Raw genomic sequence first — 23,944 nt, 5'->3', positions numbered from 1 at the left:
GTGTGTGTGTGTGTGTGTGTGTGCCAGTTGTCTCACAAAGGGTAGTGCTCTTTTTTAAATATTTCTTATTTAAAAAAAAATGTCTGGAGATTAAAGTTAAATTACAGCTACATAGAGTACATGGAGACCTATTAAGTATTATAGTAGTGGTGGTATTATAACATCTATCACAACCCTATTAAGCATAAGGTATGCTATTTTATGGACAGAGATGTACAATATAACACATTTTATCATAATATCATCTTTATTGAGATTGATACTTTTAAAATAAAACACTGTTGGCAAACACACAGCTGACAGTTTTGTACTGTAAAGCTTATACTCTGGGAAGCACGGTTCAGGATTATTGTTATTGTAGTTTACAATAAATTGCTGGTACATTGGCGGTATCTTTTATGATCTTTCATGTTTGATCTAATGACATCTAAAGGCTTAACTCTGCCATTTATGCTCTTCATACTCATCAGCACAGGATTAGATCTCTATTACTTGTGTTTTTAAAATGAGACATCTGCAGTGTGCACATGCAATACAACAGTATCACTGTGCATATTTATACGCTCACAAGCTGATCTATAAAAACTGCCACCTGAGGGACACGTGAGACTATGTCCCAGCACGGTGTAAAGGGATTCTGCAGTGCAGCGGCACAGCTACATCGTGCTTTGCTCATTTAAATTGACAACTTGTGCGTTCATCCCAGATATGAGTTGAGTGGAGAGAATGTGTGTGTCTGCATTTAAATGCTCAGAGGATAGAAGGCAATTCCCTCATGAAACTGGGAATCTTTAAATATGGCTGACTGAACAGACAACCATATGGGGCAAGGCTGTGTGCGGAATGCAGCCTACACAACAACACACTCAGTCACATGCACACAAACACACAGTCGATACAGTCAACTATTATAGTAAAACCATCTGCCAGTCACTTCTAATTTGTTTAAATAACGATGACGTTGCTGTTTACTAAAGCAGTACTCAATGCTAGGTGTTTCAGAGATAACCAGGGTTTATAAATTTGCAACCCCAATTCCAAAAGAGCTGGGATGTTGTGTAAAACATAAATAAAACCTCAATGCAAATATTTGCAAATCTAGATCTTGATAAACACATATTTTATTCACAATATACCACAGAAAACTTCCATCTTCTTATCCACATCAGGGTCATGGCTGGGCTGGAGTCGATCCCAGTAGTCATAAGGGAAAGAGCAGACTACACCCTGGAGAGGTTGCCAGTCTATTGCAGGCCTAACACAGAGAGACAGACCACCATTCATGCTCACATTCACAGCTACAAATTTAGAATCATCACGTATGTCTTTGGACCATGGCAGGAAGCCAAAGTACCTGCAGTAAGTAACCCACACAGACACAGTGAAAACATGCAAACTCATCTACATCTGCATACCTCACGTGTCTTCACTTAGTTATTTTTGTACTTAGTTATTTATCTTTCATTAATTTTTATCCTTATTTTTATCTTTATTTATCTTAATATCTTGTCTTATATTTATCCTTATTTACCTTGTTCCTTTAACCCTTACCACACAGAGAAATGCTGTTTCTTTTGTACACATGACAACAAACACTTTGAATCTTGAATCTTGAAACTCCACTGATGGATTTGAATCCAGGACCTTTTTATGGTGAGGGAATGTTGCTAACCATCGCACCACCATGCTGCCCCATTGAAAACATATCAAATGCTTAAACTAAGGGAAAAACATTTAAGAAAAAAAATGATATCAGATTCTAGCTGCTCAATGGTCCTGGGTCTTCTTTGTACTTTTTGTTTCATGATGTTTTGAACTGGGGAAAGGTCTGGACTTTTGGCTCAGAAAAGATGACGGCATTTCTGGATCCTGCTTACATATGGCTTCTTGTACTACATGTACTGCAGATGATAAGATTTTCTAACGTCTTCACGATTTTACATTACAGAACATTATTCTGAAATTGTTTAACACTTTATATATACATTTGTTTTGCAGATTGGTGAACCTCTGCCAAAATTTACTTCTGAGAAACTCAATGCTCTTTTCATACCCAGTCACGTTACTGACCTGCTCCCAGTTAACCTCCTTAGCTGTAAAATATTCCTCCACCTGTTGTTTTTATTTATATTTTAGTACCACTTGCTTTTCTAGTATTTTTCCCCCATCACAACTTGTTTGTGACATGTGCCATCATTATGATGTAATGAAATTTGTCAGTTTAAATATTTAACATGTTGCCTATATTCTAGTGTGAATACAATATAGGAGCATGAGACCTATAAATGATGCATTTTGCTTTTGTTTACATTTTACACAACGTACCAACTTTTCTGGATTTGGGGTACGTCAGAGGGTTAGGGTTAGTTTAGACTTTTTTTTAAATAAATTGGCTAATTTTTTTTTTAAAAATGGATGAATGGATATATAGTTAAAATATGTGCAATAATCCCTACATGATTTTGAAAGGACTATATTCACTGAGGTCATGAAATAAAGCCGTCAGTGCTCTCTGGTGGACTAACAACAGAACAGCTGTACTAATGGTAAATATATGTCCACATCCAATTTCTGTGCTGCAGTTTCATGCTGCATATCCGCTGAAATGTTGGGATACATACTGAAACATACAATCTGTGATAAAGCAACAAAACAGGTGAAATTGAAATAAAGGCTCAATAAGAACAACAAAGAAAATGTGCTGGTGTGTGACAAATTTGTTCTCCAGGGACACTGACAGCTATTGTTTAGCTCCATTTTCCACACTAGCAGCACACTCGCCGTACAGTAGCACTGTCCACAAACCCACAAACACAATAGTACTGCTGCAAAGAGAACCTATGCGTTGGCACAAGTACTGACGGGTCTATTATTGTGTCTAAATTGTAACCGTCTCTTTTTTATGTCAATCTGAGGAGAGAAAGACAGAAACTCCTGTACAAGTCAAGGTGACCTGAGAGCTATCAGCACAAACAGGGCTCTGTATTTCTCATCTTACTTGCGATCAATCCGAAATACTGCTGAGTAAAACAGAGGGGGCTTGCTGTCACTTCACAGCATTTATCATTCCTACAATTTGCTGTTTTCTCTACTCTTCAGTCCTTTACATTTCTACTGCTTCTCACATTCCAGGTTAGATTTTCTGCCTCCATTCTTTGTCTTCATTTACTCTGCCTCGCTCACTTTTCTACCTCTCAAAATTGACTTTCTCGCCCACCGCGACATCACTCCCTCAATTTCCATCTTCCCTTCATTTTCCCTCCCTCTCTTGGTTAGCCTCATTCAGAAGAAGGCTTTTGTGATTGGCCAGTATTTATATCAACTAGGTCCCAGTGCCACCTGGGACAATAGTCTCCTGTCAGATCCAGGTCATAGCAAGCAGAACCACTCTTCGGCTCTGCACGGTTCAGTCCAGTCCATTGAAATCCAGTCCAGCCCATCTGCCACACAAGCCAACCTCTCAGACAGACATAGGTACTGCACCTACTCACCCGCTGGCATCACACAGACACACAAGGCAGGAGCACGCACAGGTGCTGCATCACTGCTCCCATTTTGCCTCACACACACACACACACACACACACACACACACAGGTAGACAGTGGGAGATCTGGCTGACTGCACCAACCTGCATCATGCACACAGGTGAATATTCACACCAAGCCTGCCTCTGAGCCCAATAGAGGCTCTGCTAGTGACATTTTTTCTTTACTACAGACAGCAACTCTGGCAGTGATGCTGAGAAGCAGGAAACAGGTGAAGGTAAGTGGATGTAGCACAGATCTGCATGCTTGGTAGAAGTTTAAGAGAGAACTACCATGTTTAGCATTATGCAATAATATGGGGGAAAGCTACAAAACAGGTATTACAACAGATGGCATTATTAGCCTCAGAATGGTTAACAACCACCACTAAATATGGGACTGTAATAGGCTTTAGTGACCAAAATAAGACTTTCCACTGAAGATAAATACTTTATAGGGCACAGATGTTACAACTGACTTTTTAAATGTAGGCTAACTTGCCCGAGGGCTGGTACCCACTCACCGTCAGTGCTACACAGTTACTGGAGTAGTTTACACAGGATTACAGGGGGATAATCCATTTACAGTATTTAGAGACATGAGTCGCCATCTGTCTGTATTTATCTCAGCAAGGGAGCCGTCAGCACCGACTGACAGCAGCAGCACTTTTATGGTGAGACGAAACTGTCGGGGACGGTCTAGAGAAAGAGCTATTACTTTAATATTCCAGTTACTTTCTTGTAATTTAGCTAACCGCTGGATCACGAGCCCTAACGCGCTGGAGCCCGCGATCTTTAAACTGCGCGCGCACACTCGCCAGGTTGGTGAACTTTGCTGCCTTCACATGCCGTCGTGAAATCCGATTTCCGAACGACAAATTTGCGATTTCATTTTTGCGAGACAGTTTTAGCTAGTCACAGTTAGTCCGAGGAAAAGTCTTGTGCCAAGAAAAACACTGCTTTTGCAGTAAGCTGTCAGAAAGGTGGGTGTAGGGTTGCAATGAAAAGAAAGCTGAACTGACCCGGGCTTGAAGCCAGATTCCGTTAATGTGACTAATTAATTTATCTAATTGGATTTTTTTTTTTTTTGCCTAAAACGTTAAGGAAACAATAATCTAAATAAACTGGTTTAGACTGTCGTTGATATTAGAAGTGCAAAAATGCGCAAGCTTACGTTCACACGCCCTCAATCCTTTTTTTCGACAGGGCGTGTGAACTTAAATGTTGTCTAGAAGGGACCGCAAACGAGTCTAATTGTGGATACCTGTGTCAAGTAGATATACAAAAACGTCTACATGCTACGTTTTTATCTTTTAAACTGTTCTGGCGATTGAAATTCTTCGATAAAAGAGTGAGTATTTTTTTAAAAATGTGTTGCTCTTAATCCTGGCACTGGATAGTTTGTCTCAGTCAGTAACTGAGGTTTAGCGTTTTGTTTTCTTCTTTGATTCAAGGGTTTAAGGACAGAGGGATGCTTTATAGATTTTGAGGCACCTAAAAAGGTATTATTTATTTCATTTTTGTTTGCACTGTACGCCTACTGAGCTATTCTTAATGTGCTTTTCAGGAGATTTTCACTGTGGTGGTGATAATGAATTGAAGAATCTGGAGTCTACCTTTATGACAATGAACTTCCCAGACCAAGAGCCTGCCTTTAATGTTTGCTGTCATCACACAAATGCAGTAAACTTGTAAACCACCAGCTTTTGTCAAGAATATCTTGCCTTATTGCAACCATTTCACTGTACCAGCAAGTCTTCAAACATTTGCCTTTCCCCAGGTGCTTTGTCTAGCTACGAAAAGCATCTATTTCAGATTGTCCACAGTTTCTCTCTTAGCCAGAGAACCTCCAAATTTTCCAATGATGCGGACAGAGAGCAAAGGCCGAAGTGCCTCCCCTCACAGGATAACTTACAAATCTGATTTCCATGCTATCAAATGCTCATTCGACACTGGGACCAGTTTACAGCCAGGGACCAAATCTGCTGCTGCCCAGCGCTCTGCTGTGCACCCTAACAAGCTGGAATCCAGCCTGTCAGAGCCCCTAATTTCCTGCACCAGCACCAGTGGTAGCACAGGTTGCAGAAGTAGAATCCACAGCACCAGGGGGACCAAAATCAGAGATAACATCTTTCTTCAAATGGACAGCCAGCAGTTGAAACAAGATAGCGGCCCAGTGCCAAGTTCTGGCTCCACGGTGCTTATTTCTCCCCCAAATCCTAGCATACAGCTCCAGACTTCACCTTTTCCTGGATCCAGGTGTTCAGTCATCAATTCCTCATCTGCTCTGAGCACTGTAACAACAAATATTTCTATCCCAGAATCCTCCCTGAAAGATAAACCATCCAGAGCGGAGGAAATTACGGATATTGACCGAGCTGCTCTGGCACAGAAGTTCTCTGTAACTCGAAGATTGTTTGAGAGCAAGATGATGGAAGATGGAGGTGGTGGAGGCCAGGTTTCAAAACCCCTGATTGCCAGGGGAAGCAAGGGGATGGAAGATGGGAAAGTAGAAGTCAACAATGTAGAAAAGGTGGAAGAGGGAAATGGGAAAAGGAGGAACACAGAAGAGGATGGCTTAGATAAAGACAAATCCATGAACCATATCATAAATGTTTCCTTGCTGAAGCCTTCTACACCATCTTCACTGACAAGGTGCCCTAAATCGCCCGTCTCAGATATTCCTGGCGATGCATCCAACAAGTACAACTACTTTGACAAAGACGATCAAATCAAAGTATCACAAACAGAAGGAGAAGCATCCTGTCTTAACCCCTGCTTGACCCCTGAGGAGACGCTTCGAGCAGAGTTGGTCAGCATAAAAAATGAGTCATCAGAAAGTGATGAGAATGAAGAAGGGAAGGAGTGGAAAGAGAATAAATGCTGGATTAAGGATCAAGTGACATATATTAGTATAGCTCCAGGTGAAGAGTCCTCAGTGGATGATGTGTTTGAGGAGCCTAGTGTGGAAACACAGGGACCTTACAAATTGGAAAACAGGGTGGTATTACAAGTACGAAATGTTGGACCAATCATTTCATCAGGAGACCACCAGAAGGAGCTGTCAGGGAGCATGACAGAGAAAGGAGGAACGGAGGATGGCAGGGATGTTGGAAGAGACAAGTATCTGCAGGTGAGTGAACAATGGGAGGGTGGAAGGGAGGAGCAGAACAGAGAGTTCGTAGCACGGGCTGAGGAGAAGTCGACAGAAGAAGGAGGCAACAGGGAAAAAATGACTGATGCAGTGGTAGAAGAAAGTGTTGGTGGGAAGGAAAGGGTCATCGTGCAAGAGAAGGAAGTTTACAACAAGGCTGTGGGAAAGGGCAAAGGTGGAGTGGAGGAATGTAGACAAAGTCAAGAAAAGGAAAATGGGAAAGAAGAGAAAAGTAGGAAGGAAGAAGGCAGAACACCTGAGCTGCAAGCGGAGTTTGCAACTGAGGAGGTCAAGCATGTAGCATTAAGAGGAGGTAGTGATGGAAACACTGAAGCAGGAGGCGGCAAGGAGGCCCAAAAAGAAGATGCATTAATCAGTGGCATTGAGAACAAGGCTTTTGCATATGATCAGGAATCCCAGTCCCATCCAGAGCTTTCCACTCCACCAAGACAAGAGTTGGAAAACCAGCTTTTGTTGGAGTATGAGGAAATTCCCGGTGTGCCTGACCTTTCCGACAAGGAGAATGGGGATGGATCTGTCGAGAGGAAGGTCAAGTTCTGCTCGGCACCAATCAAGGTAGGGAAACCTTTGTGAAAAATAACGCAAATTTTAAGGGTTTGCAGGCTTTAAGCTACCATTGCTCATTTTATTGAAAGCTGCAAGGTCTGTAAAGTCATGCACTTGAGAAGCTCTTTTGTTGTAGATTTGTGTGACTGTCAGTTCCAGGTGCTATTTGAATCTGAGTAAGCGAGGTGTTAGCCCAAAGCAATGTTTCTAATCCATTAAGGGAGGAGGAAAGACAAGATTCCACACGCTTCCCTCTGTCAGCGCTCGGCTCAGAGCTGCCTTTACACCGGAAAAAGATCCCGTGGCATTAATCTGGATCGATTATAACAAACTACTGTAGCAGTGGTCAGTGTGGCATCAGTAAATGTCATATGGAAGTTGTGTGTGTACACTTAGATATTTTGCAATCCTGTAATTGTTGGTACATTTTGCTCAAGTGTTTGCATTTACTCGATCCGATGCTGGCTCTCACACTAACCACATTTGTCTGTATAAACAAGGTCTTGTTGTGTCAATAGCTGCAGATGGTTCTCTTTCTAGTCAGCCCACAGTGAACATATGCACCAGATAAGAATGCAAAAAAACAGGCATTTTCATTTAGCCTAAAATTGCCATCAATGTTAACCTAAGTTGAGGCCTTAATTGCATGATGAATGGTGTGTTTCAGGTGTACAACACCTATTCTAATGCAGATTATGACAGACACAATGAAGATATTGACCCAGTGTCTGCTTCGGCTGAGTTTGAGCTAGAGAAGAGAGTGGAAAGGATGGATGTTTTTCCAGTGGAGATAAAAAAGGGTTTGTATGAGCATCTGTTTTTCCTCTCTCCTCTGATTGTTAAACGTCTAATGATTTTTAGCAGTTAATATAGCTAATGTAAGGATAAATTCTTAATGTCTTCACTACCTTTTTTTTCCCCCACACCCTCCAGGTGAAGATGGACTCGGCATCAGCATCATTGGGATGGGTGTAGGTGCTGACCAGGGACTGGAAAAACTTGGCATCTTTGTCAAGACAATCACTGAAGGAGGAGCAACCCAGAAGGATGGAAGGTTAGCTTTAGTGTCTTTATTTTTTTTTCTCTGAATAAAACCAAGATAAAGGTAGATACTCTCCTCAGTCTGTATGTTTTTATCTCTGTAAGGATTCGGGTGAATGACCAGATAGTGGAGGTGGATGGAGTGAGTTTAGTTGGAGTCTCCCAGCTGTTTGCAGCCACAGTCCTTAAGAACACATCGGGTCTCGTCAAGTAAGTTACCACACAGCAAGTTTTCTTGTCTGTGACACGTCCTGATTCTTGTTATGTTGAATAGCTTTGTGTATTTTTGCTGTTACCTTAGACCAGCGGTCCCCAACCCCGGGCCATGGACCAGTACCAGTCTGTGGGTCATTTGGTACTGGGCCGCAAGAGTTGAGACTAGGATGTGAAATTTATGGTTTTCAGGGGTTTATCATTAACTCTGTTTCCCTGGGTCTTTTCGCGTGTTGTAGTTGTGTCTTATTTTGAAAGAAATATTTACCATAGCGACCCGAGAGCACTAAGGGGCAGAGAGGAGGACGTTACTCTCAATGTTGTTGGCGCATTTCAGGAGAACGCTGCTAATAAAGCTACACAATTACACAGTGAATTTGCTTTTATTATTATATTTACAAAATACCACAGTTTTTGTCTTGGTTGTATCATTTTACTTGTTGTATTTATCCGTGACACCTTAAAGGCCGGTCCGTGAAAATATTGTCTGACATTAAACCGGTCCGTGGCGCAAAAAAGCATGCGGACTCCAACATCGTTTTTTTTGGTAAACGGTATATAAAAATGTGTTTGTGCACTTCTTTGATATGCCACTTTAAAAATAATGTGCAAAGATAAGTGACAGGGCCTCCTAAGATGTCTAAAAGTTGTATAAAGATGAAACAATGTTAGTGCTATAAATAAAGTCTTCTCAGATATTTTTAGTCTTTTTATCACAAGGGTGATATTGTATTTGCAAGTTTAACTCGGTTAACACATAATATATTCTTCACAGTACTTTCTAAGATTTTCTTAAGTCTGCCATAATGTGCAGGATTGTCTGTCAGCCCTTCAGATCATAATGAAAAACACTAATAGAAACATTATAATAAACACTTGAGCACCTCATATTGTAGGTTTTGGGTGCCATCTGGCAAATCTTTAAATGCCAGAAATGAACACATCAGCTCATTATTTCCTCTTCATGACACCCTCATGTGATCTGTCTTTTCACACAGCAATGTTTTGGGGGTTTTCTTCTGATATAAACTTTGAAGCAACATTTATAAATCGCATCCAACATTTTTGGATAATCTGAGTGTCTGTAAATGCACCGACATTTAGAGCATGTTTAAAAACAGTCAGCGCCTGCAGCTATACTAGCGTACGATGATAGCGTACCACCAACACTCAGAATACATTGACACGCCACAGCAGGAAGAACCCGGTAGTAAATAATAATGACGAATCAGTTTCCAGTCGGCTGCTTTAGTTCAGGGGTCGCCTTTGTACCTTTGCACTTGTTATCTGTGTTTGCTGACTGGCATTAGTTGTCATGCCATCATTAATGTTATTGGTGACACCTGAAAAGTGGGATAGCTCCTCCTAGTGAGGATGAGAAAGTGAGAAGCAAGGGGGCACAGCTGCCAAATGGCAAATCCTGCTTCATAAACATCACCGCTTATGACTTGCAAGAGTGCAGCAATAATATGTCACACCAGCTGATGAAAGACAAAGAATACATCAGTGTTTCCTTGTCTCTCTCAGGTGCACTTTAGTGTTTGAAAGATCTGCCATGAGTCTGCAACTTAAAAAAGCATCCAGAATGTCTGCTGTAAAACACACAATTTAACACAATCTGCACAGGTGTGTGGTGAGATGGAGTGATTGATCACACCTGTGATTGATTTCTGGGGATTTTTGGGTTTTTTTCCTGCAGGTTTTTGATTGGCCGAGAGAAGGAGGGGGTGGAGAGCGAGGTGGCGCGACTGATAAATGAAAGCCTGGAAATGGATAAAAACAGAAAGGTGTGTCCTCTTGTAGAAGTGGGGGAGGTTGGCTTGTTTTAACTATTTCTGTTCAATTTAACTGTGCGTGTGTGTCTATATGAAGAGAGAAAGAGATGGCAGAAGAGTGGAGGACAATGATTGCAGCATATCAGAGAAGGGCTTGGTGTTTGATGAAGAGGAGGCGGAGGATGACTGCTGCGAAGAGGAGGATGTGTCCGCTCTTTCGGGTCTAGACAACTACCAGCTCTGCCTCAAATACCAGCAGGTACTCTGTGTTCAACCAGAGGTTTTAGCTTGGATTCATATTCTAAAACTAAAAGAAATGCTGAAAGTCTGCGTCCTTTCTTATATCCAGGTTTATTCATGAATTTGCTCTTTATTGTGCTTACAGCTTCAGTCCAAACTAAGAAGCAAAGCAACCCAACTTGAGCACACTAAAGAACAGGTAGGTCACTCAGTTGAGGTTGAGGCTCTGTGTCTCACTCGCAAACCAATGACTGTACTCACTTCAATACACTACCTTCGCATCCAAATTTGGAAGCATCTGACCCATTTAACTGTGTATGAGATGGCACAGAGTGGAGTTATTAGGACATGGCTGCTTTCCAGCACTCCTCGTCAAGCCCTGCTTTTTCTGCCTTTGACTTGAAGTAATCACCACTGTGACATAACTGGGTTGGTGAAAGCCTTTCTGAAAGAAATCTTTCTTCTGCGTTGAGTTTTGACTACTTCAACAGCTTTGATGGCACAAAGCAAGAGGAAATGTGTCGTTTCTCCAACAAATGTCTTGACGCATACGATCTAAAAACATGAAGGCCTTCTTTTTTTTTTTTTTTTTTTTTTTTTTTGGGGGAGACATTTTTTTTTTTCCTCTTGTGCACATGACATGCTTGCATTGCATAAAGATAGTTTTGTCTGTTTCTTAGTTAAAGGCTTGGGAGGAGCAGCAGGCCTGTTGGGAGAGCCAGAAGGCTGACTTGGAGCAAAAAGTGGAGGATGGAGAGGACAAAGCAGACAAACTAGAGAAGTACGGTTGAGCAGCTTCAATGCTCTGTCCCATTTTTGTGATATTTTTCTAGAGCGTATGGAATAGAAAAGCATTTTACCGGAGCAGGCATGAAGATTAAAGGCTGCAATTGGAGACTGTTAATAAATACAATGAAGATTATGATGTGGGTTGATAAAGTGCTAATGAATCCCACTCTGTTTATCAGGTATTGGCAAGAGGCCCAGACCCTGTGCAGAGTTGTAAGCCAGCGACTGGCTGATGCCCAGAGCCAATCAGAAAGCCTGGAGATCAAATACAATAAGGCCAAGAGACTGGTCAGAGAATACCAGAGCAGGTACTCATGAAATCCTGCTAACTCCCTAAAAGTGTTACTAGTGAGCATGCTGTGCAAGTTAGTAAAACTGCACCAAGGTGTCTTACATGTGACTTAATGTGTTTTTAAGAGAGGAAGAGGGGGAGAAAAGGGAGGCAGATTTGAGGAGAGAAATGGAGGAGAAGGAGAGGCAGCACAGAGAGATGATTGAAAAGCTTCAAATCCAGGTGAAGGGAGGCTTTTCAGTGCTTTGAGGATTTATTTACCTGATCCTGACATTTCTCTGTAGTCATTGTTTCTCATTGTGTATCACAGATTGCACAGCTAGAGGGAAAAGAGCCAGTATCTGAGAGAAAGAGCCACTCAACTGACACTTCAAACACCGGTGAGCATCAGTTTTGGTGACAGTGAAGTGTCTTTGCATGTCTGTTTGACTCGGCAGCTGGCTCTACATATTACTGATGATAAATTATATTTTATTTTTCTAGCTTCAGAAGCGGAGGAACTCGAAGCTTTTTGAGTTGTCTAATGCAACTTCAGTATGGAAAATTATTATGTAATTTAAATAGGCTTTTATGCATTTGTCTCAGGCACAGACTGGTCGATTCCAGTTCCTAATACCAGCCGTTTAGACTCCAGCGCTCACAAAGCCAGGGCTCAGCTAGCCCAGAAATCCAAGCGCCAACCGCCTTCACGAGACAAACTCAGAGAGAGCTTCAGAAAAGGGGTAAGGAACAGTTTTGTTTTTTTGTTTTTGTTTTTTTTAATGAAACGGGGGTGAAAGAGATGCAGTTTCTAGCTGTGATCATGTCTTCTCTCACTACAGGAAGAAGGGGCCCTGAAAGCACAAGAGGGACGGTCACTGTCCGCACCCACAGCGATCCGAACCAGTAGAAGCGACGTGTCCAGCACCTCATCGTTCCCAGCCTTCAGTCCTCAAGCTGCAAACAACTCAGTCTTCACCCCTCCAATCTACATCACGGATACCACCCCGTCCTCGCCGAGCAAATCCTCCACCTCTAGAAAATCCAAAAGGAAATTTCCCGACTTCAGGTGGCGGCTCTTTTATTTTGACTCACACTTTCTAAATTTAAAGCCTTAAATTGCTCTTCAGCCTCAGAGTTCTGATGGTTTTGCCAAACATGTTGAATGTGGCACCGAGTGAAATTTTGCTGGTTGTATTTTTTTTTTCTTTTTCTTGTATTTACTCTTTAAAGCTTATTTAATATTTCTTTTAGTGGCCTTCGCAAGTCTCTCAGCAAAAGAAGAAGCGAAAAACGCAGCAGGACGTCTGTGAGCAACAGGTGTGGTGACACTAATATGGGTGGGGGGGAGAATGTTTTTAAAGATGTGAACCTAACATCTGTTTTGAACACTACTGCTCTTGACAAAGATGAAAAATGTGCATACGTTTTAATGAGGGCATAACTGCTCTTCTCCAGGGCATCCAGTGATGACCTGTTGGATGAGCCCGCTGAAGTCTCTCCATCAGGCTCTGTCACCTCCATGCCCTCTTGCCTGCCATTTCCTTGGTTTGGCGAGAGAGGAAGAGAAAAGGAAGAGGAAGGGGAGAGTAGGCGGGAGCGACTTCGGTCTGTATCCAGCAGCAGTTTGCCGTACCTGACCACCTCAGGGAGAAGACAGCAGGTAAGAAAATGAACCCACAACCTTCTCAGCGTGGCCCCTTCTTCCTGTCTCAGCTTTCTGACGTAGAGCAATCTCATACAAACACAACCTCATTTCAAATTGGCTCGCATGCTTTTGTACATATGCAGTAGATAATGAACTATCTAGGCACCCCAGTTTCATTTCTGTTGGTTCCAGAGTATTGGCTCTCCAGTGGGCTGTTCCAGTATGGTGGGTCATGTGTCTGATCACTCCCTCTCTGGACACTCTCACACTTTCACCTTTTCTTCCACTGAGGTGAGTCTATCCTTCCCTTTCTTTTCTTCACGCTTTGCTTCCCCCCTGGGCCTTCTGTCCAGCTTTCACACACAGGCTCTTTAACCTCCTAGGACCTGGCATCCACATATGCGGACATCACATTTTGGGTTATTTAGACCAAAATACTCAATTTTGCTTTACAAGGGCCTGATATCCACTTACGAGGACATTATACTGCTACTGTTCTATCAAAATTTTAAACGAATATCCTCATATGTGGCTCTTTTCTTAAAAACAAAAATAAGGTTAAAAAAAAAAATCTGGTAATTCTTTGTTTTGACGTTCTTGGGCCCCAATATGCCCAAATATCAAAGAGAAATTAAAAATGCATGCCGTGGAAGAGTTTGGGTCTTAGGAGGTTAATCTCTTTAATCATAGCTTCCTTCTCCTGCTATATTCTTTCATGCCCCTCAGACTTTGGACGATGACCCAGTTCCCACGAACAACAACAATCAGTGGCAAAGTCGACCCGTCTTGGAGTGGAATAACCAGCAGGTGTGTCTGTGGTTAATCGCTATGAACATGGATAAATACACATCAGAGTTTGCCGCCAGGAGTGTGGATGGGACACAGCTTCTCAACATGGACAGTGAGAAACTCAAGGTCAGCAGATGAGCTACTGCTGTTGGGGGCAGGAGCCAAATGTTTTGTGTTGTGGTGTAACTATATAGGACGATTTATTGTGGACTACTCTGCTCTTCATGCTGGTTGCAGTGTTTCTTAGTAATCACAACAGAGTAGCCTTGATACAAAGTAGTCCAAGTGATTGAGGTTTTACACTAACAAATTTTAAACTTCCTCCTTGTTAAATGTGAAGTCGGTCTCCCGTGTGAGGTCCAAAACTGCATGTGTACCAAATCCACTAGTCCCCCATTTAAACACACACTTTTGTTATCAGGCTTTGGGCGTGTGCAGTCAAAGTGACCGTTCTGCCCTGAAGAAAAAGCTCAAGGAAATGAGGAAGAGAGAGGAGAAGGACCAGAGGAGAGGAGCGAAGAGGCTGAAGGAGGAAAAGGATAAAGAAAACGTGGATGTGGACAGCGACGGCAAAGAGAAGTCAAGGATGATGAGCGAGGGGAAGCCCCTGAAAGACGAAAGACGCAGTGGAAAAACTGTAAGAACAGAGTCGCTCCTGTGAAGGAAAGACTGAGATGAAATGAGATGTACACCACCAGCATGAGTGTGTGTTTGCGGTCTCTCGCAATCAGAACTGCACTTCTACTGAACTAATAGAAACGTCTAGATCGACTGAACACATCTGTAGACTTTAAGAATGAGACCATTAGTCTTCAAATCAGCACTAAGGTTCAAAGCCACAGCACTTGCCTCCTAGGTATTCCTTTAAGTGTGAATTAACTGTATTGCAGTCTGCTTTTTTTTTATTTTAAACTTGAGTCATAATTTATCCTTTAATATTTAATGAAGTGCTGATTTAAGCACTCAAGTATTTGCTGTACATGTTGGTTTTTTTATGTCTTAATAAATAATGCTTTCAGCATCTTGTTGTTGCTAATGCTCATTCAGTGTAATCACACCCAGGGAACACGGATATTTAAAAAAAAAAAAAGTTTATTTGTTTGCTGTCGGGCTATTTTGTTACAATGTAGTAATTTCAAAAGATGAATTGTACATTGGATATTTACAGCCCAAGTTCTCAAACTGTAGAGAAACTGCAGTATCTGTCAGTCGGAGGCACTTTAAAGGCAGATGTGTGGTAGATTTAAAAAATATGGGAAGCTAATACAGCTTTAGTTTTTAAAAAAAGGAAAAAGAAGTCACTTGTTTGCACTGCATGATTCTTTGGTCTGTAGAGCGTGTAACGGAAGATACTCCTTGTGAGAATAAATACGAACTTTTTCCAAAACGTACAAAAAAATTGTCCAATACATTCAGAAATATTTTAACCCCAACACTGAATTTCCACAACACAAGCACCAAAGCTCGATGGTTGTGGTGCTGGACCATGTCCCACACAGCACATCTCCTTCCAGTGATTCATGAAGACTTATTAAACATCAAATCAGCCCCTGAAGCGTAATGTTTGATCCTGTATTTTTTTTTTTAAACACATTTGATTATTTACAGTCCTCACTGTACAAAGGCAAGGCAGCAGGAAATTTATGAAACTGGAGTTCATCCGTAAGCGACGGTAAATCTGTGGTGTTTCATTGGCTGTTAAGAATAGTGTTCATTGTCATGCCAGGTTGTCATCCAGGGTTTCTTTTCCAGGTTTTCCCAGTTAGCATTTCCAGAATTTATCACCCTCTCCTCCCGTTTGATCCGAACTGCGTTGTAACTGGGAACCTTATCTTCATATTTGGCACGTTTAAAAAAGCCACACTGCAGAGAAAAGAGGGAAAACAAAACTCAGTATTCAGTTTGAGAACGAGGCCGTTTAAAGACGTTCAGAGAAAGCCAAGCGGTTTGAGATGTTTGTCATCGGTCTCTTTCACAGGTGCCAAAATGCAATTAATCCCATAAGAGGCGTAGATGAGCCATCTGCGCTCCTCTATACAGGAAGAAAAGGTGTTCAGTGTCCCCCGTTTTTAAATGTAGAGTGAAAGAAACCTTCAGACCGTGTGAGCGCAGGTGTAACAGCAAGAAAACAAACTGGAGACAGAAAAGGGGATGAAATCAAAGAGATGCAGAAGTTACCCCGAGTCCTCCTTAGAGCTTTAAGAAACAGTCGTTGCTTATCAGCCATCACCTCCCCTGGCCATGCATGTAGTAATACACACTTTGTTTTTGTTTTCTTAAATGGCACGTCACAGTGTGAGAATTGCCCACAGCCTGCCTAGTACCAGAAAGCAGCACTTTTGCAGCAAGGAGGAGCAAGACAAAAAAGGTTTCACTCAGTCATGATAGGCTGGGTAATTTTACCCTCTGTCTCTTTTTTTTATGCATTTGGTGTCAGTCTCTCTTTGTCTGACGGGTCCTCTTTATTCTTTTTCCCAAAGACTCCACACTGAGGAGAGGCAAATTATTAGAAAATATGTGCAATCGCTATAATAAATAGTGACAGTTGTTCTGTACAAGGTGCTTCACAGACTGCTAGACGCTCACAGATTTAAGCCTGAAGGCTTTATCAGTAAAACGTAGGACTACTGGGATAGGGTCTGTTCTCCTCTAGCCCTACCTTCCAAAGAAGGAAAGCCAGCAGGGCCAGCAACAGTAGCCCGAACAGGATGGACAGCACGATGATCCACCACGGCACTCCCCCATACCGAGCCTCACGCCTCTCTGGGAAGGCCGTCAGTCTCACCTAGGGAACACAGCGAAGTGGCAAAACGTGATGTCATAGTGTTCTCTGTATACTGTACAAAAACTCAGGCTTTATGTTTAGAGGGTGCACAGAACTGTGTAAAATCTGCCGCTATGTTCAATTACCTGCGTATTAGCGTTCATCCGAACGGTGTTCTTTATGTTATCAAGGTGCAGAGTAGCGTTGACTATCACCTCCACATGATGTAACTTGGAATAATCCTGTTTAAAGAAAAGGTGAATCAAATCAAAGGAAATACAAAAGTAGAGATTCATGTCAATAAAGATGCTTTAACCCCTGAAATCCATATGTTATTTCTTTATTTCTAAATTTCCACCAGCAGGGGAAAAAAAACTTCCGTAACAGCTGGAAGACTGAACTTTTTGGGGGATGTAATATTGACAGTTAACACTGTAACGCTGTCAGGCAGCTGGTGGTGTGATGGTTTGGGCCCTTTAGTAAAAAACTGCAGTCTTGAGGTCAACAATAACAGTTGTATCAACCCATGTTATCATAATTCAACTGTTATTTTTGAGATTAAATACCGAATATAGATTACACTGTTGCCATTGAAAAACATTTGGGGTTTCCTTTTTTCAAATCCAGAGATAACAACTGAGTACAACCACTTACCTCGATGAAGGTGCTATTCCAGAGGCGAGAGTGAAGACTGATGGCTGCATTACTGTCCAGGCTCCGCAGAGGGCACCTTATCTTCACACATTTTGCCCCATCGTCACAAGACTGTTGACAAGGGAGTACAAAGTTACTGCCAAATGCCCGTTCAGCTGGCTGAAAGGTGCATAAAATAATGTAATAGTCTAGAACAAACGAAAGGTTGCATTACCAGAGTTTTTGATTTCTTGTTCTCAATTAAGCGTAAAATAGTGCCCTCATCACTCCCCTGTGTTCCTGAGACTTCTCTCCTCTTTCTTGTGTTAACTTCTTCCTGAAATAAGAAAAGAAATGTATTTAGTTTATTGCCATTAACTCAACATCTTGTCAAAATAAAATACATTTATAAATTCTTTCATGGGAGGATGGCGATGACACATTAACGTGGCGTTTTACCTTTTTAAGAGGATTAATCTCACTTTTAGGTGTGCACTCTATCTGATCCCCTCCCGTGGTAGTGATTTTCATCAGGTAAAGCAGCCACTTTCCATCCGCTGTCTCCTTTGGCCAGTCAATGATGAGAGTGGCGGTCCCAAAATCAGTCAAAGGCCTTCCCAAGTTGATTATCTGTAAAAACAGGAAGTAGTACAATTTAAGTTGAAATGTTCTTACTCGCCCCGTTAAGAACACAAAATTGTTGGATTAACGATAAATTCAGGAAAATAAATGAACGATCTAGTTGCGATCCTGTACTCACTCTGAAGTGATGTGTGATGGCACTGCCAATGTCACTTTCAGTTTTAATGGCCGTCTCGCCTTTGACATCTCCCGTAAAGTAGACCTGAGATCGCGTGGCTTGTCTGCAGAGAGAAAAAATACACAGTAGCCAGCATGAGTCAGTGCACATCTATGTGTTTCCTGCACATTTATGTATATGCATGTTTCTTACCCTGACACAGAGAGTTGTAACTCAATGGCCACCTTTGCCTTTGCTTTGACCGGCACTAATTGCTGCATGCTAGTCCTGTTGAAACAATATTTACACAGATATCAAACTACAAATTTTATTCTAACATACATAAACTAAGTTTGTTATATTCCAGTAGTGTAGCTATTGCATTTGCAGGTGCAACCAGTGTTATTTAGCAGTTGGGGCTGCAGGATTACAAGCTCGGATGTACTTACGTTTTCAGTTGAAGATTAACCTCTACTTCAGAGGTGTTGAAAGATATGCCAGCTGTACCCAAAATAATGTGAATGGTGGTCTATAAACATACAGAGATCCATATTTTATTTCGTGCTCTTATTATTATTTTATTAAGTGTTAATATTTATACATGTGGAGGCGAATTAGATGGTGCCAAACTGTGATTTTTCGCTCACATTTTCTCCCTTTTCAAAGGGATTTCCAAGATCACAATCGACCAGAGAACCATTTCTATTGGCTTGGCAGTTTACCTGAAATCAATAATAAGTCCAAATCAGAACTAAAGTGGGTGTCTGTGTATGTGAGAGAGAGAGAGAGAGAGAGAGAGTATCAGACACACTTACTTTATTAAGCAAGCGGGTTGCAGAGTAGGTTAAGGAGCTAGGAAAAGAAGCGATCATGGAGGCTTCGTACGCATCATCCCCATCTGCATTGCTCACGTTGACCTCTAAGGCGATTTCCTTCTGGTTACTGAGTGAGAGCACCGGCACACCATTCTCCCTTCAAACACACACAAATCGTGAGCCCGTTTGATGAAGTGTGCACATCTTTCACAGCTCGGTGCGGAAAACAATGTGGCGAACGCATCTCAGGATGAGCATTTTAAATCAAGTTTTAAAAAAGAAGAAAACGAGAGAAAGAAAAGTGTTTTTATAATCTTACTGTGGTAACGGAATGAATTTTTCATCGTTCCAATGGCCATAGTTATATTCCATCGTCAGATTGCTCTGACACACATTGTCAGACCCACAACCGGTCTTCATGAACTCCACCTGCAAACAACATTTTCACATTTAAGAAATAACACAGAATAGGAGGAGACATCACATAAACTGAATAAGATGGGCACACACACCACTGATCGAGTTGGCTGTGACGCTTTAGCATCCAGGACCGGCTGCAGCCCAGGACCTGAGCTCTGTCTGCGTTTACGTCTGCCACCAATGATTTCCACAGACACATCAATGGGGATCCCGCGTAGCTTGTCTCGAATATTTTCCTGAAGCACGACAACATAAACGAAGCATTACGCGCCGCCGGCAGTTAACTTGGATCGTGAGAGAATGCAGAAACCTTCGATACCTGCAAGGCGAGTTGTCGTTCAATGCACTGTTCCACTCCTTTCGTGTCCAAAGTGATGGTCCCTGAGGATTCATGGCTACTGCCAGGGGAGGAGTTAATGAAGGCCGCCCTAGTTTTAAGATTATTCTTCCTGTTTTCAGTGTCTGCCGCAAGGGTGTATTTGACCTCTGGATGCAACAGAGAAAGAAATACATTGTAAGTGAAAGTGAAGTATTGCTATGATAATAAGGGGAGAAATTGCAATAATGAAGATTGTTGTAAACTAAGGAGAAAAAAAATTGTGCCTCAACCTACCCAGTTTGGGAGCATAACTCACAGGATTGGCAGAGTAGGAGAAGCACGCTTTAATAGTCAAGCTGGGGACACAATCCAATTTATGTACAGTCAGACAGAGCACAGTTTTACAGCTCAGTGTTGAAGAAGTTTAGAAATTCAATAACAGATTGGGTACACGCACCAGAACTTGCTATTGTTTTCACAGTTGTTTTTGAGGAGGTCAATTTCCTTTGGTGTGATTGTGATTTTCTTCTGGATGTCAATAACCGGACGGGCTCTGTGAAGAGACGACTCGGTGAGCTTTTAAGTAAACAGGACGAGAGATAACACAATGTGATCCATGCGCCAGCTCACGCACTTGTAGACGAAGACAGAGTCTGAGAGGGATCCGACAGCCAGGTCAGGGTAGGAGTTGTAATCCAAGTCCATGTTTCCCGCCAAAGAGTAGCCAAACAGTTTCACTCCTGAAGGACCAGGCAGCACCTGACGGAGGAGGAACACATACCGTCATCAAAGCCACGTATTGTACAGCATACATCCAGATACTAAAAGCACGCTATCTTTTAAAAAAATATTATTCTAATTAAGATGCTAAATTATAGTTATTTACTTCAATTCCAGAACAGAAAATCGTGTTTTATTGGTTGAATGTTATGCTTCATGACTTCTCCAAGAAGTCCAGAGTGCCGGCTCAAATCTGTGTATAAAAATGTGAATTCGGGGCAGCGAATTCATAATGCCAAGCCAAAGCACGTGTCATTTTATGGCGCCTATTCAAAATAACATGACTATTCCCCTTTGTTGAGCACTTGGCAGCTTGGCAGCCCTTTTCTGCCACAACTAACAGGCATAACAGGAGAGTAGAAAGATAGAAATCAGGTGTTTATTGTGTACCTGTGAGGCTTTTGGAGAGATTTGTCCTGTAGCTGATCCATAGTAGATGTAAACCTTCCCTTTGCCCTTATCATCATAAGGAGCTCCCACTGCAAAATCTGGCATGAAGAACAACAACAGGGTGGTTATGTATTTCTGCTGATGTCAAGACTGACTAGCAGACCACAGTATACGTGTATATGCAGAACTATTGCATGCTCACCATCATAACGATCCAGATTGATGTCTCCCAGGTTTTCTACAGCCAGGCCAAACATTGAGTCCAAGGGTCCATCTATTCTGGTGGGTGTTACTTTGTTCCACTTTCCAGCGTTGTTGATGTAGACGTAGACAGCTCCTCCAATATCTCCATCCTTCTCAAAGTACTGTGGTGCCCCCACCACAATGTCCTCCCAGCTAATAAAGAAAACAGCATTGCACATTCATTAGAATAAAGCCACAGTAGCAACAGCGACGGTGCAGAAGTTGCAGGTTGCTGTTTGTATCACTCACCCATCCTTGTTGAGGTCCAGCACCGTAAGATCGTAGCCAAAAGATGAAGCCAACCCCTCGCCTTCTAGTGAGAACTCTTCAACTAATATGTTGCTTTTTTGGCCATCTGTCTTTAGCAGTACCACCGCTCCACTGTGGTTAGCTCTGGGAGCTCCAGCCACCACTGTTAGCTGGCCTTTCTTAGTCAAATGTTTACCTGAGTCCAGGGAGAAGCCTGACACAAAGAGACAAAGAAGCGATTCCTTAAATAATCAAAGAACCATGAAGTGCTAGAAAATATGTCTCTGTATAAAGCGAATGACTGGAATCACAGTCAGGTTATAGTTTTTACCCAGGTAGCTACTGGCAGGAACAGGGACCAGGTCAGGGTTCTTTTGGTTCTCGTCTCCTGCCTCATATGGACCATCATCAAAGATGCCCCTTTCTATGAAAGAGTCATTTTTCTGCTCCACGCGTACTATACCTTCAAGACGAAAGCAGAGTATTGACTGAAATAATCCTCACAAGCACATTCCTCTATTCTGATAGCTGGGAAAAAAAATTCATACAAAGTAGATTTATTACATTTCACAGTAAACATATGCATGCACACTACCTTTCCAGTTGTAAGCTCCAGGAGCCCCAAAGATGATGTAGTGGTAGTCCTTGTCGAATGTAGCAGAGAGGCCCTGCTGGCAGGAACCAAACATCTCGTGGCCTCTGGGCCTCTGGTCACAAAAATACCATCCACCTCCTTCTCCATTCTCATTTGAGTTCGTTTTCAATGACTGACTCAGCACGTAGCAGCGGCCAATTATGTCACGAGATTCCAACAACTCTAAGCCCACATTGGCCCGGCGCTGGTAGCGATGAGCACAGGTCTGCCAGGGGAAGCAGACACAGTTAAGTGCAGTGAATGAGACTAAGGTGTGCTTTGTTGGAGAGACGACGGTTATTTTTTTGACAATATCAATTTGTCGTTACATTAATAACCATCTGTTTGAACAACTAAACAGTAATAATGAGTTTTAATTAAATTTGTGTTCAGATACAAAAAAAAAAACCTTACCACAACCTGGCCTCCTGGTCCCTGACTTTTGACTGTCACTCCCATCCACTGATTTTCTTTGTCCTCTGTGGCCTTATTCTCTACGCAGGGATAAAAACAGGCACAGAGAAGACATTGCAACTCGACTTAATGTTTAAAATGACCAAATTCATATTAAGTAAAAATGCTCAAATGTCAGCTAATGTCTCACCGTCATTATCAAAGATAACCCTGCTGCAGTCACTGGTTGTGGTGCTCATGTCACAATTGTAGAGCCCTCCTGTCACGGCAGATTTTTGACGGCTCAAAGCTTTTGCTCTCGGGGCACCAACCAGCAGCCTGTAACAGATGCATGTATGAATCGGGCCCATACGCACTACAATCAAACACTCATTGTTACTCTGTTCTGACATACATTTATTAGCATGAGGGACAATCTGGCATTTCTTTCACTTGCACAGAAAATGATCACACATTCCACTGATACTCACACATACACACAGACTCACAAACACATATGCACATCTGCCACAAGACTGATGTTCCATGTCCTCACAGTCAACAGTCAAACTGAGTCAAAGAATCCTTTCAGGTCGCCTGCTGAGGATGATTGCACACACACACATATACACAGACTCTGCCTTTGTGGTCCAAAAAAAGGGCAAATGCCACACCCAGCCATCGATGATGGGCCTCCAGATATCAGGGTTTCCTACAAAGTGAATCAAGTCAACAATGTCATCCGTTGAAATTAAACTCTACACGGGTTTTCAAGGGAGAGAGTAAAGCACTGCCAGTACAATGATCCGTCTTTATCCAGCTTGCTTGGTCTGATCGCTGACCTTCAAAGCCATTTTAGCTGAAATACAAAGCATCCTCAGATACAAACACCATCCTGAAACATATAGCAGAGTAAAAAGCTGAGGCTTTATGAAACCATCATATCAGCTGTACAGACACCGAAAATGGTAGATATCAAACTAAACAGCCAGCCTACTGAGGCAGTATAAATCATGATGAATACTAACTCCAGCAAGGGTGATGGGTAATCACAACTATTTATGGCATACAAAAAATGGCAGATAGATGTCCAAATAGTCACGTACATTTGGAGTAAATTTCTCTTCCGTAGGCTCCTTTTGCACGACGGACAAGTACACTTTGTTTATCCTGTTTCAACCACTGGATTGGTTTGGCCTTGTTTCAGAAACCAGAACACTATAATTTTTGCTGTTATCCACCCATTAAGTGTCCCATCCAGCCTTTTTCAAATTATAAGGGGACGTGAATGACACTTGACGGTTCATACCACAAAGTCTGGAGTCAACTCTCCAGCTCCAAGCTCAGTATGCAAAAAACAGAAAACATGTTATCACACTAAAATTCTTGCAATGAGCTCAATTTTAGTGAGTCATCACCTCAAAAAGAGAACCGGTAGGCTAACAGTGAATTCCAGTGGATGCATATCCGCTCCCAGTATCCTCTGGGACACAAGAAGTAATAACAGTGAATAGGAGATTTTAAAAAAACTCTCTCTCTCTCTCTCTCTCTCT

The 23,944-nt window shown here is 42.1% G+C and overlaps 2 protein-coding genes and 1 long non-coding RNA gene across 7 annotated transcripts in view; 1 reads left to right on the top strand and 2 right to left on the bottom strand.

Annotated features, from left to right (window-relative positions):
• Positions 1 to 1,099: 1,099 nt before the first annotated feature.
• LOC102202814 (uncharacterized) lies at positions 1,100 to 4,085 on the bottom strand. The gene is made up of 2 exons (XR_311413.2): positions 4,050 to 4,085; positions 1,100 to 1,255 (listed from the first exon to the last, which is right to left on the bottom strand). It is a non-coding gene; the product is annotated as an uncharacterized LOC102202814 (long non-coding RNA).
• On the top strand, positions 3,733 to 15,012 carry LOC102203002 (neurabin-1-like). Of its 4 annotated transcripts, none has more exons than XM_005721105.2 (18): positions 3,733 to 3,764; positions 5,093 to 7,255; positions 7,914 to 8,046; positions 8,180 to 8,300; positions 8,393 to 8,497; positions 10,200 to 10,287; positions 10,373 to 10,534; positions 10,661 to 10,714; positions 11,196 to 11,296; positions 11,484 to 11,612; positions 11,722 to 11,818; positions 11,907 to 11,976; positions 12,182 to 12,318; positions 12,418 to 12,644; positions 12,830 to 12,895; positions 13,034 to 13,238; positions 13,950 to 14,138; positions 14,434 to 15,012. In XM_005721105.2, the coding sequence occupies exons 2-18, from the start codon at positions 5,387 to 5,389 to the stop codon at positions 14,671 to 14,673; spliced, it is 3,993 nt and encodes a 1,330-aa protein (XP_005721162.1). In that variant the 5' UTR covers positions 3,733 to 3,764; positions 5,093 to 5,386; the 3' UTR covers positions 14,674 to 15,012. The 4 variants fall into 4 exon arrangements, with proteins under 4 accessions (XP_005721162.1, XP_005721161.1, XP_013767876.1 ...); XM_005721104.2 differs by lacking the exon at positions 3,733 to 3,764 and adding an exon at positions 4,283 to 4,346; XM_005721103.2 differs by lacking the exon at positions 3,733 to 3,764 and adding an exon at positions 4,745 to 4,876.
• Positions 15,013 to 15,089: 77 nt separating this feature from the next.
• The window catches only part of itga6b (integrin, alpha 6b), a 13,392-nt gene continuing 4,537 nt past the window's right edge, over positions 15,090 to 23,944 (bottom strand). The window contains exons 2-26 of one of the 2 annotated variants that reach the window (XM_005721108.1): positions 22,603 to 22,730; positions 22,413 to 22,492; positions 21,960 to 22,224; positions 21,696 to 21,827; positions 21,365 to 21,578; positions 21,075 to 21,268; positions 20,873 to 20,970; positions 20,337 to 20,461; positions 20,160 to 20,255; positions 19,997 to 20,058; positions 19,703 to 19,869; positions 19,476 to 19,619; positions 19,283 to 19,392; positions 18,964 to 19,120; positions 18,796 to 18,870; positions 18,598 to 18,677; positions 18,362 to 18,436; positions 18,170 to 18,272; positions 17,869 to 18,039; positions 17,645 to 17,746; positions 17,431 to 17,541; positions 16,923 to 17,018; positions 16,672 to 16,797; positions 16,416 to 16,500; positions 15,812 to 15,875 (exon numbers count right to left, since the gene is read on the bottom strand). In XM_005721108.1, the coding sequence (XP_005721165.1) occupies positions 16,432 to 16,500; positions 16,672 to 16,797; positions 16,923 to 17,018; positions 17,431 to 17,541; positions 17,645 to 17,746; positions 17,869 to 18,039; positions 18,170 to 18,272; positions 18,362 to 18,436; positions 18,598 to 18,677; positions 18,796 to 18,870; positions 18,964 to 19,120; positions 19,283 to 19,392; positions 19,476 to 19,619; positions 19,703 to 19,869; positions 19,997 to 20,058; positions 20,160 to 20,255; positions 20,337 to 20,461; positions 20,873 to 20,970; positions 21,075 to 21,268; positions 21,365 to 21,578; positions 21,696 to 21,827; positions 21,960 to 22,224; positions 22,413 to 22,492; positions 22,603 to 22,730 (2,980 nt within the window). In that variant the 3' untranslated portion in view covers positions 15,812 to 15,875; positions 16,416 to 16,431. Of the gene's footprint in view, positions 15,876 to 16,415; positions 16,501 to 16,671; positions 16,798 to 16,922; positions 17,019 to 17,430; positions 17,542 to 17,644; positions 17,747 to 17,868; positions 18,040 to 18,169; positions 18,273 to 18,361; positions 18,437 to 18,597; positions 18,678 to 18,795; positions 18,871 to 18,963; positions 19,121 to 19,282; positions 19,393 to 19,475; positions 19,620 to 19,702; positions 19,870 to 19,996; positions 20,059 to 20,159; positions 20,256 to 20,336; positions 20,462 to 20,872; positions 20,971 to 21,074; positions 21,269 to 21,364; positions 21,579 to 21,695; positions 21,828 to 21,959; positions 22,225 to 22,412; positions 22,493 to 22,602; positions 22,731 to 23,944 lie in introns of both variants that reach the window. The other variant, XM_005721107.1, reaches the window with a different exon arrangement.

The sequence above is a fragment of the Pundamilia nyererei genome, unplaced genomic scaffold (genome assembly GCF_000239375.1).
Source record: "Pundamilia nyererei isolate P.nyererei 1_Seehausen unplaced genomic scaffold, PunNye1.0 scaffold00004, whole genome shotgun sequence".
In the NCBI taxonomy this organism is placed as follows: domain Eukaryota; kingdom Metazoa; phylum Chordata; class Actinopteri; order Cichliformes; family Cichlidae; genus Pundamilia; species Pundamilia nyererei.
The sequence above is the reverse complement of the archived record's forward strand: the minus strand, read 5'-3'. Positions and strand labels throughout refer to the sequence as shown.

Bases quoted from the DNA above. Each gene is read 5' to 3' on its own strand.
- LOC102203002 (XM_005721105.2), top strand. From the start codon at position 5,387: ATGATGCGGACAGAGAGCAAAGGCCGAAGTGCCTCCCCTCACAGGATA. The intron at 8,047-8,179 runs GTTTGTATGAGC...CACACCCTCCAG, and splicing joins TCCAGTGGAGATAAAAAAGG to GTGAAGATGGACTCGGCATC. The intron at 11,297-11,483 runs GTACGGTTGAGC...TCTGTTTATCAG, and splicing joins AAAGCAGACAAACTAGAGAA to GTATTGGCAAGAGGCCCAGA.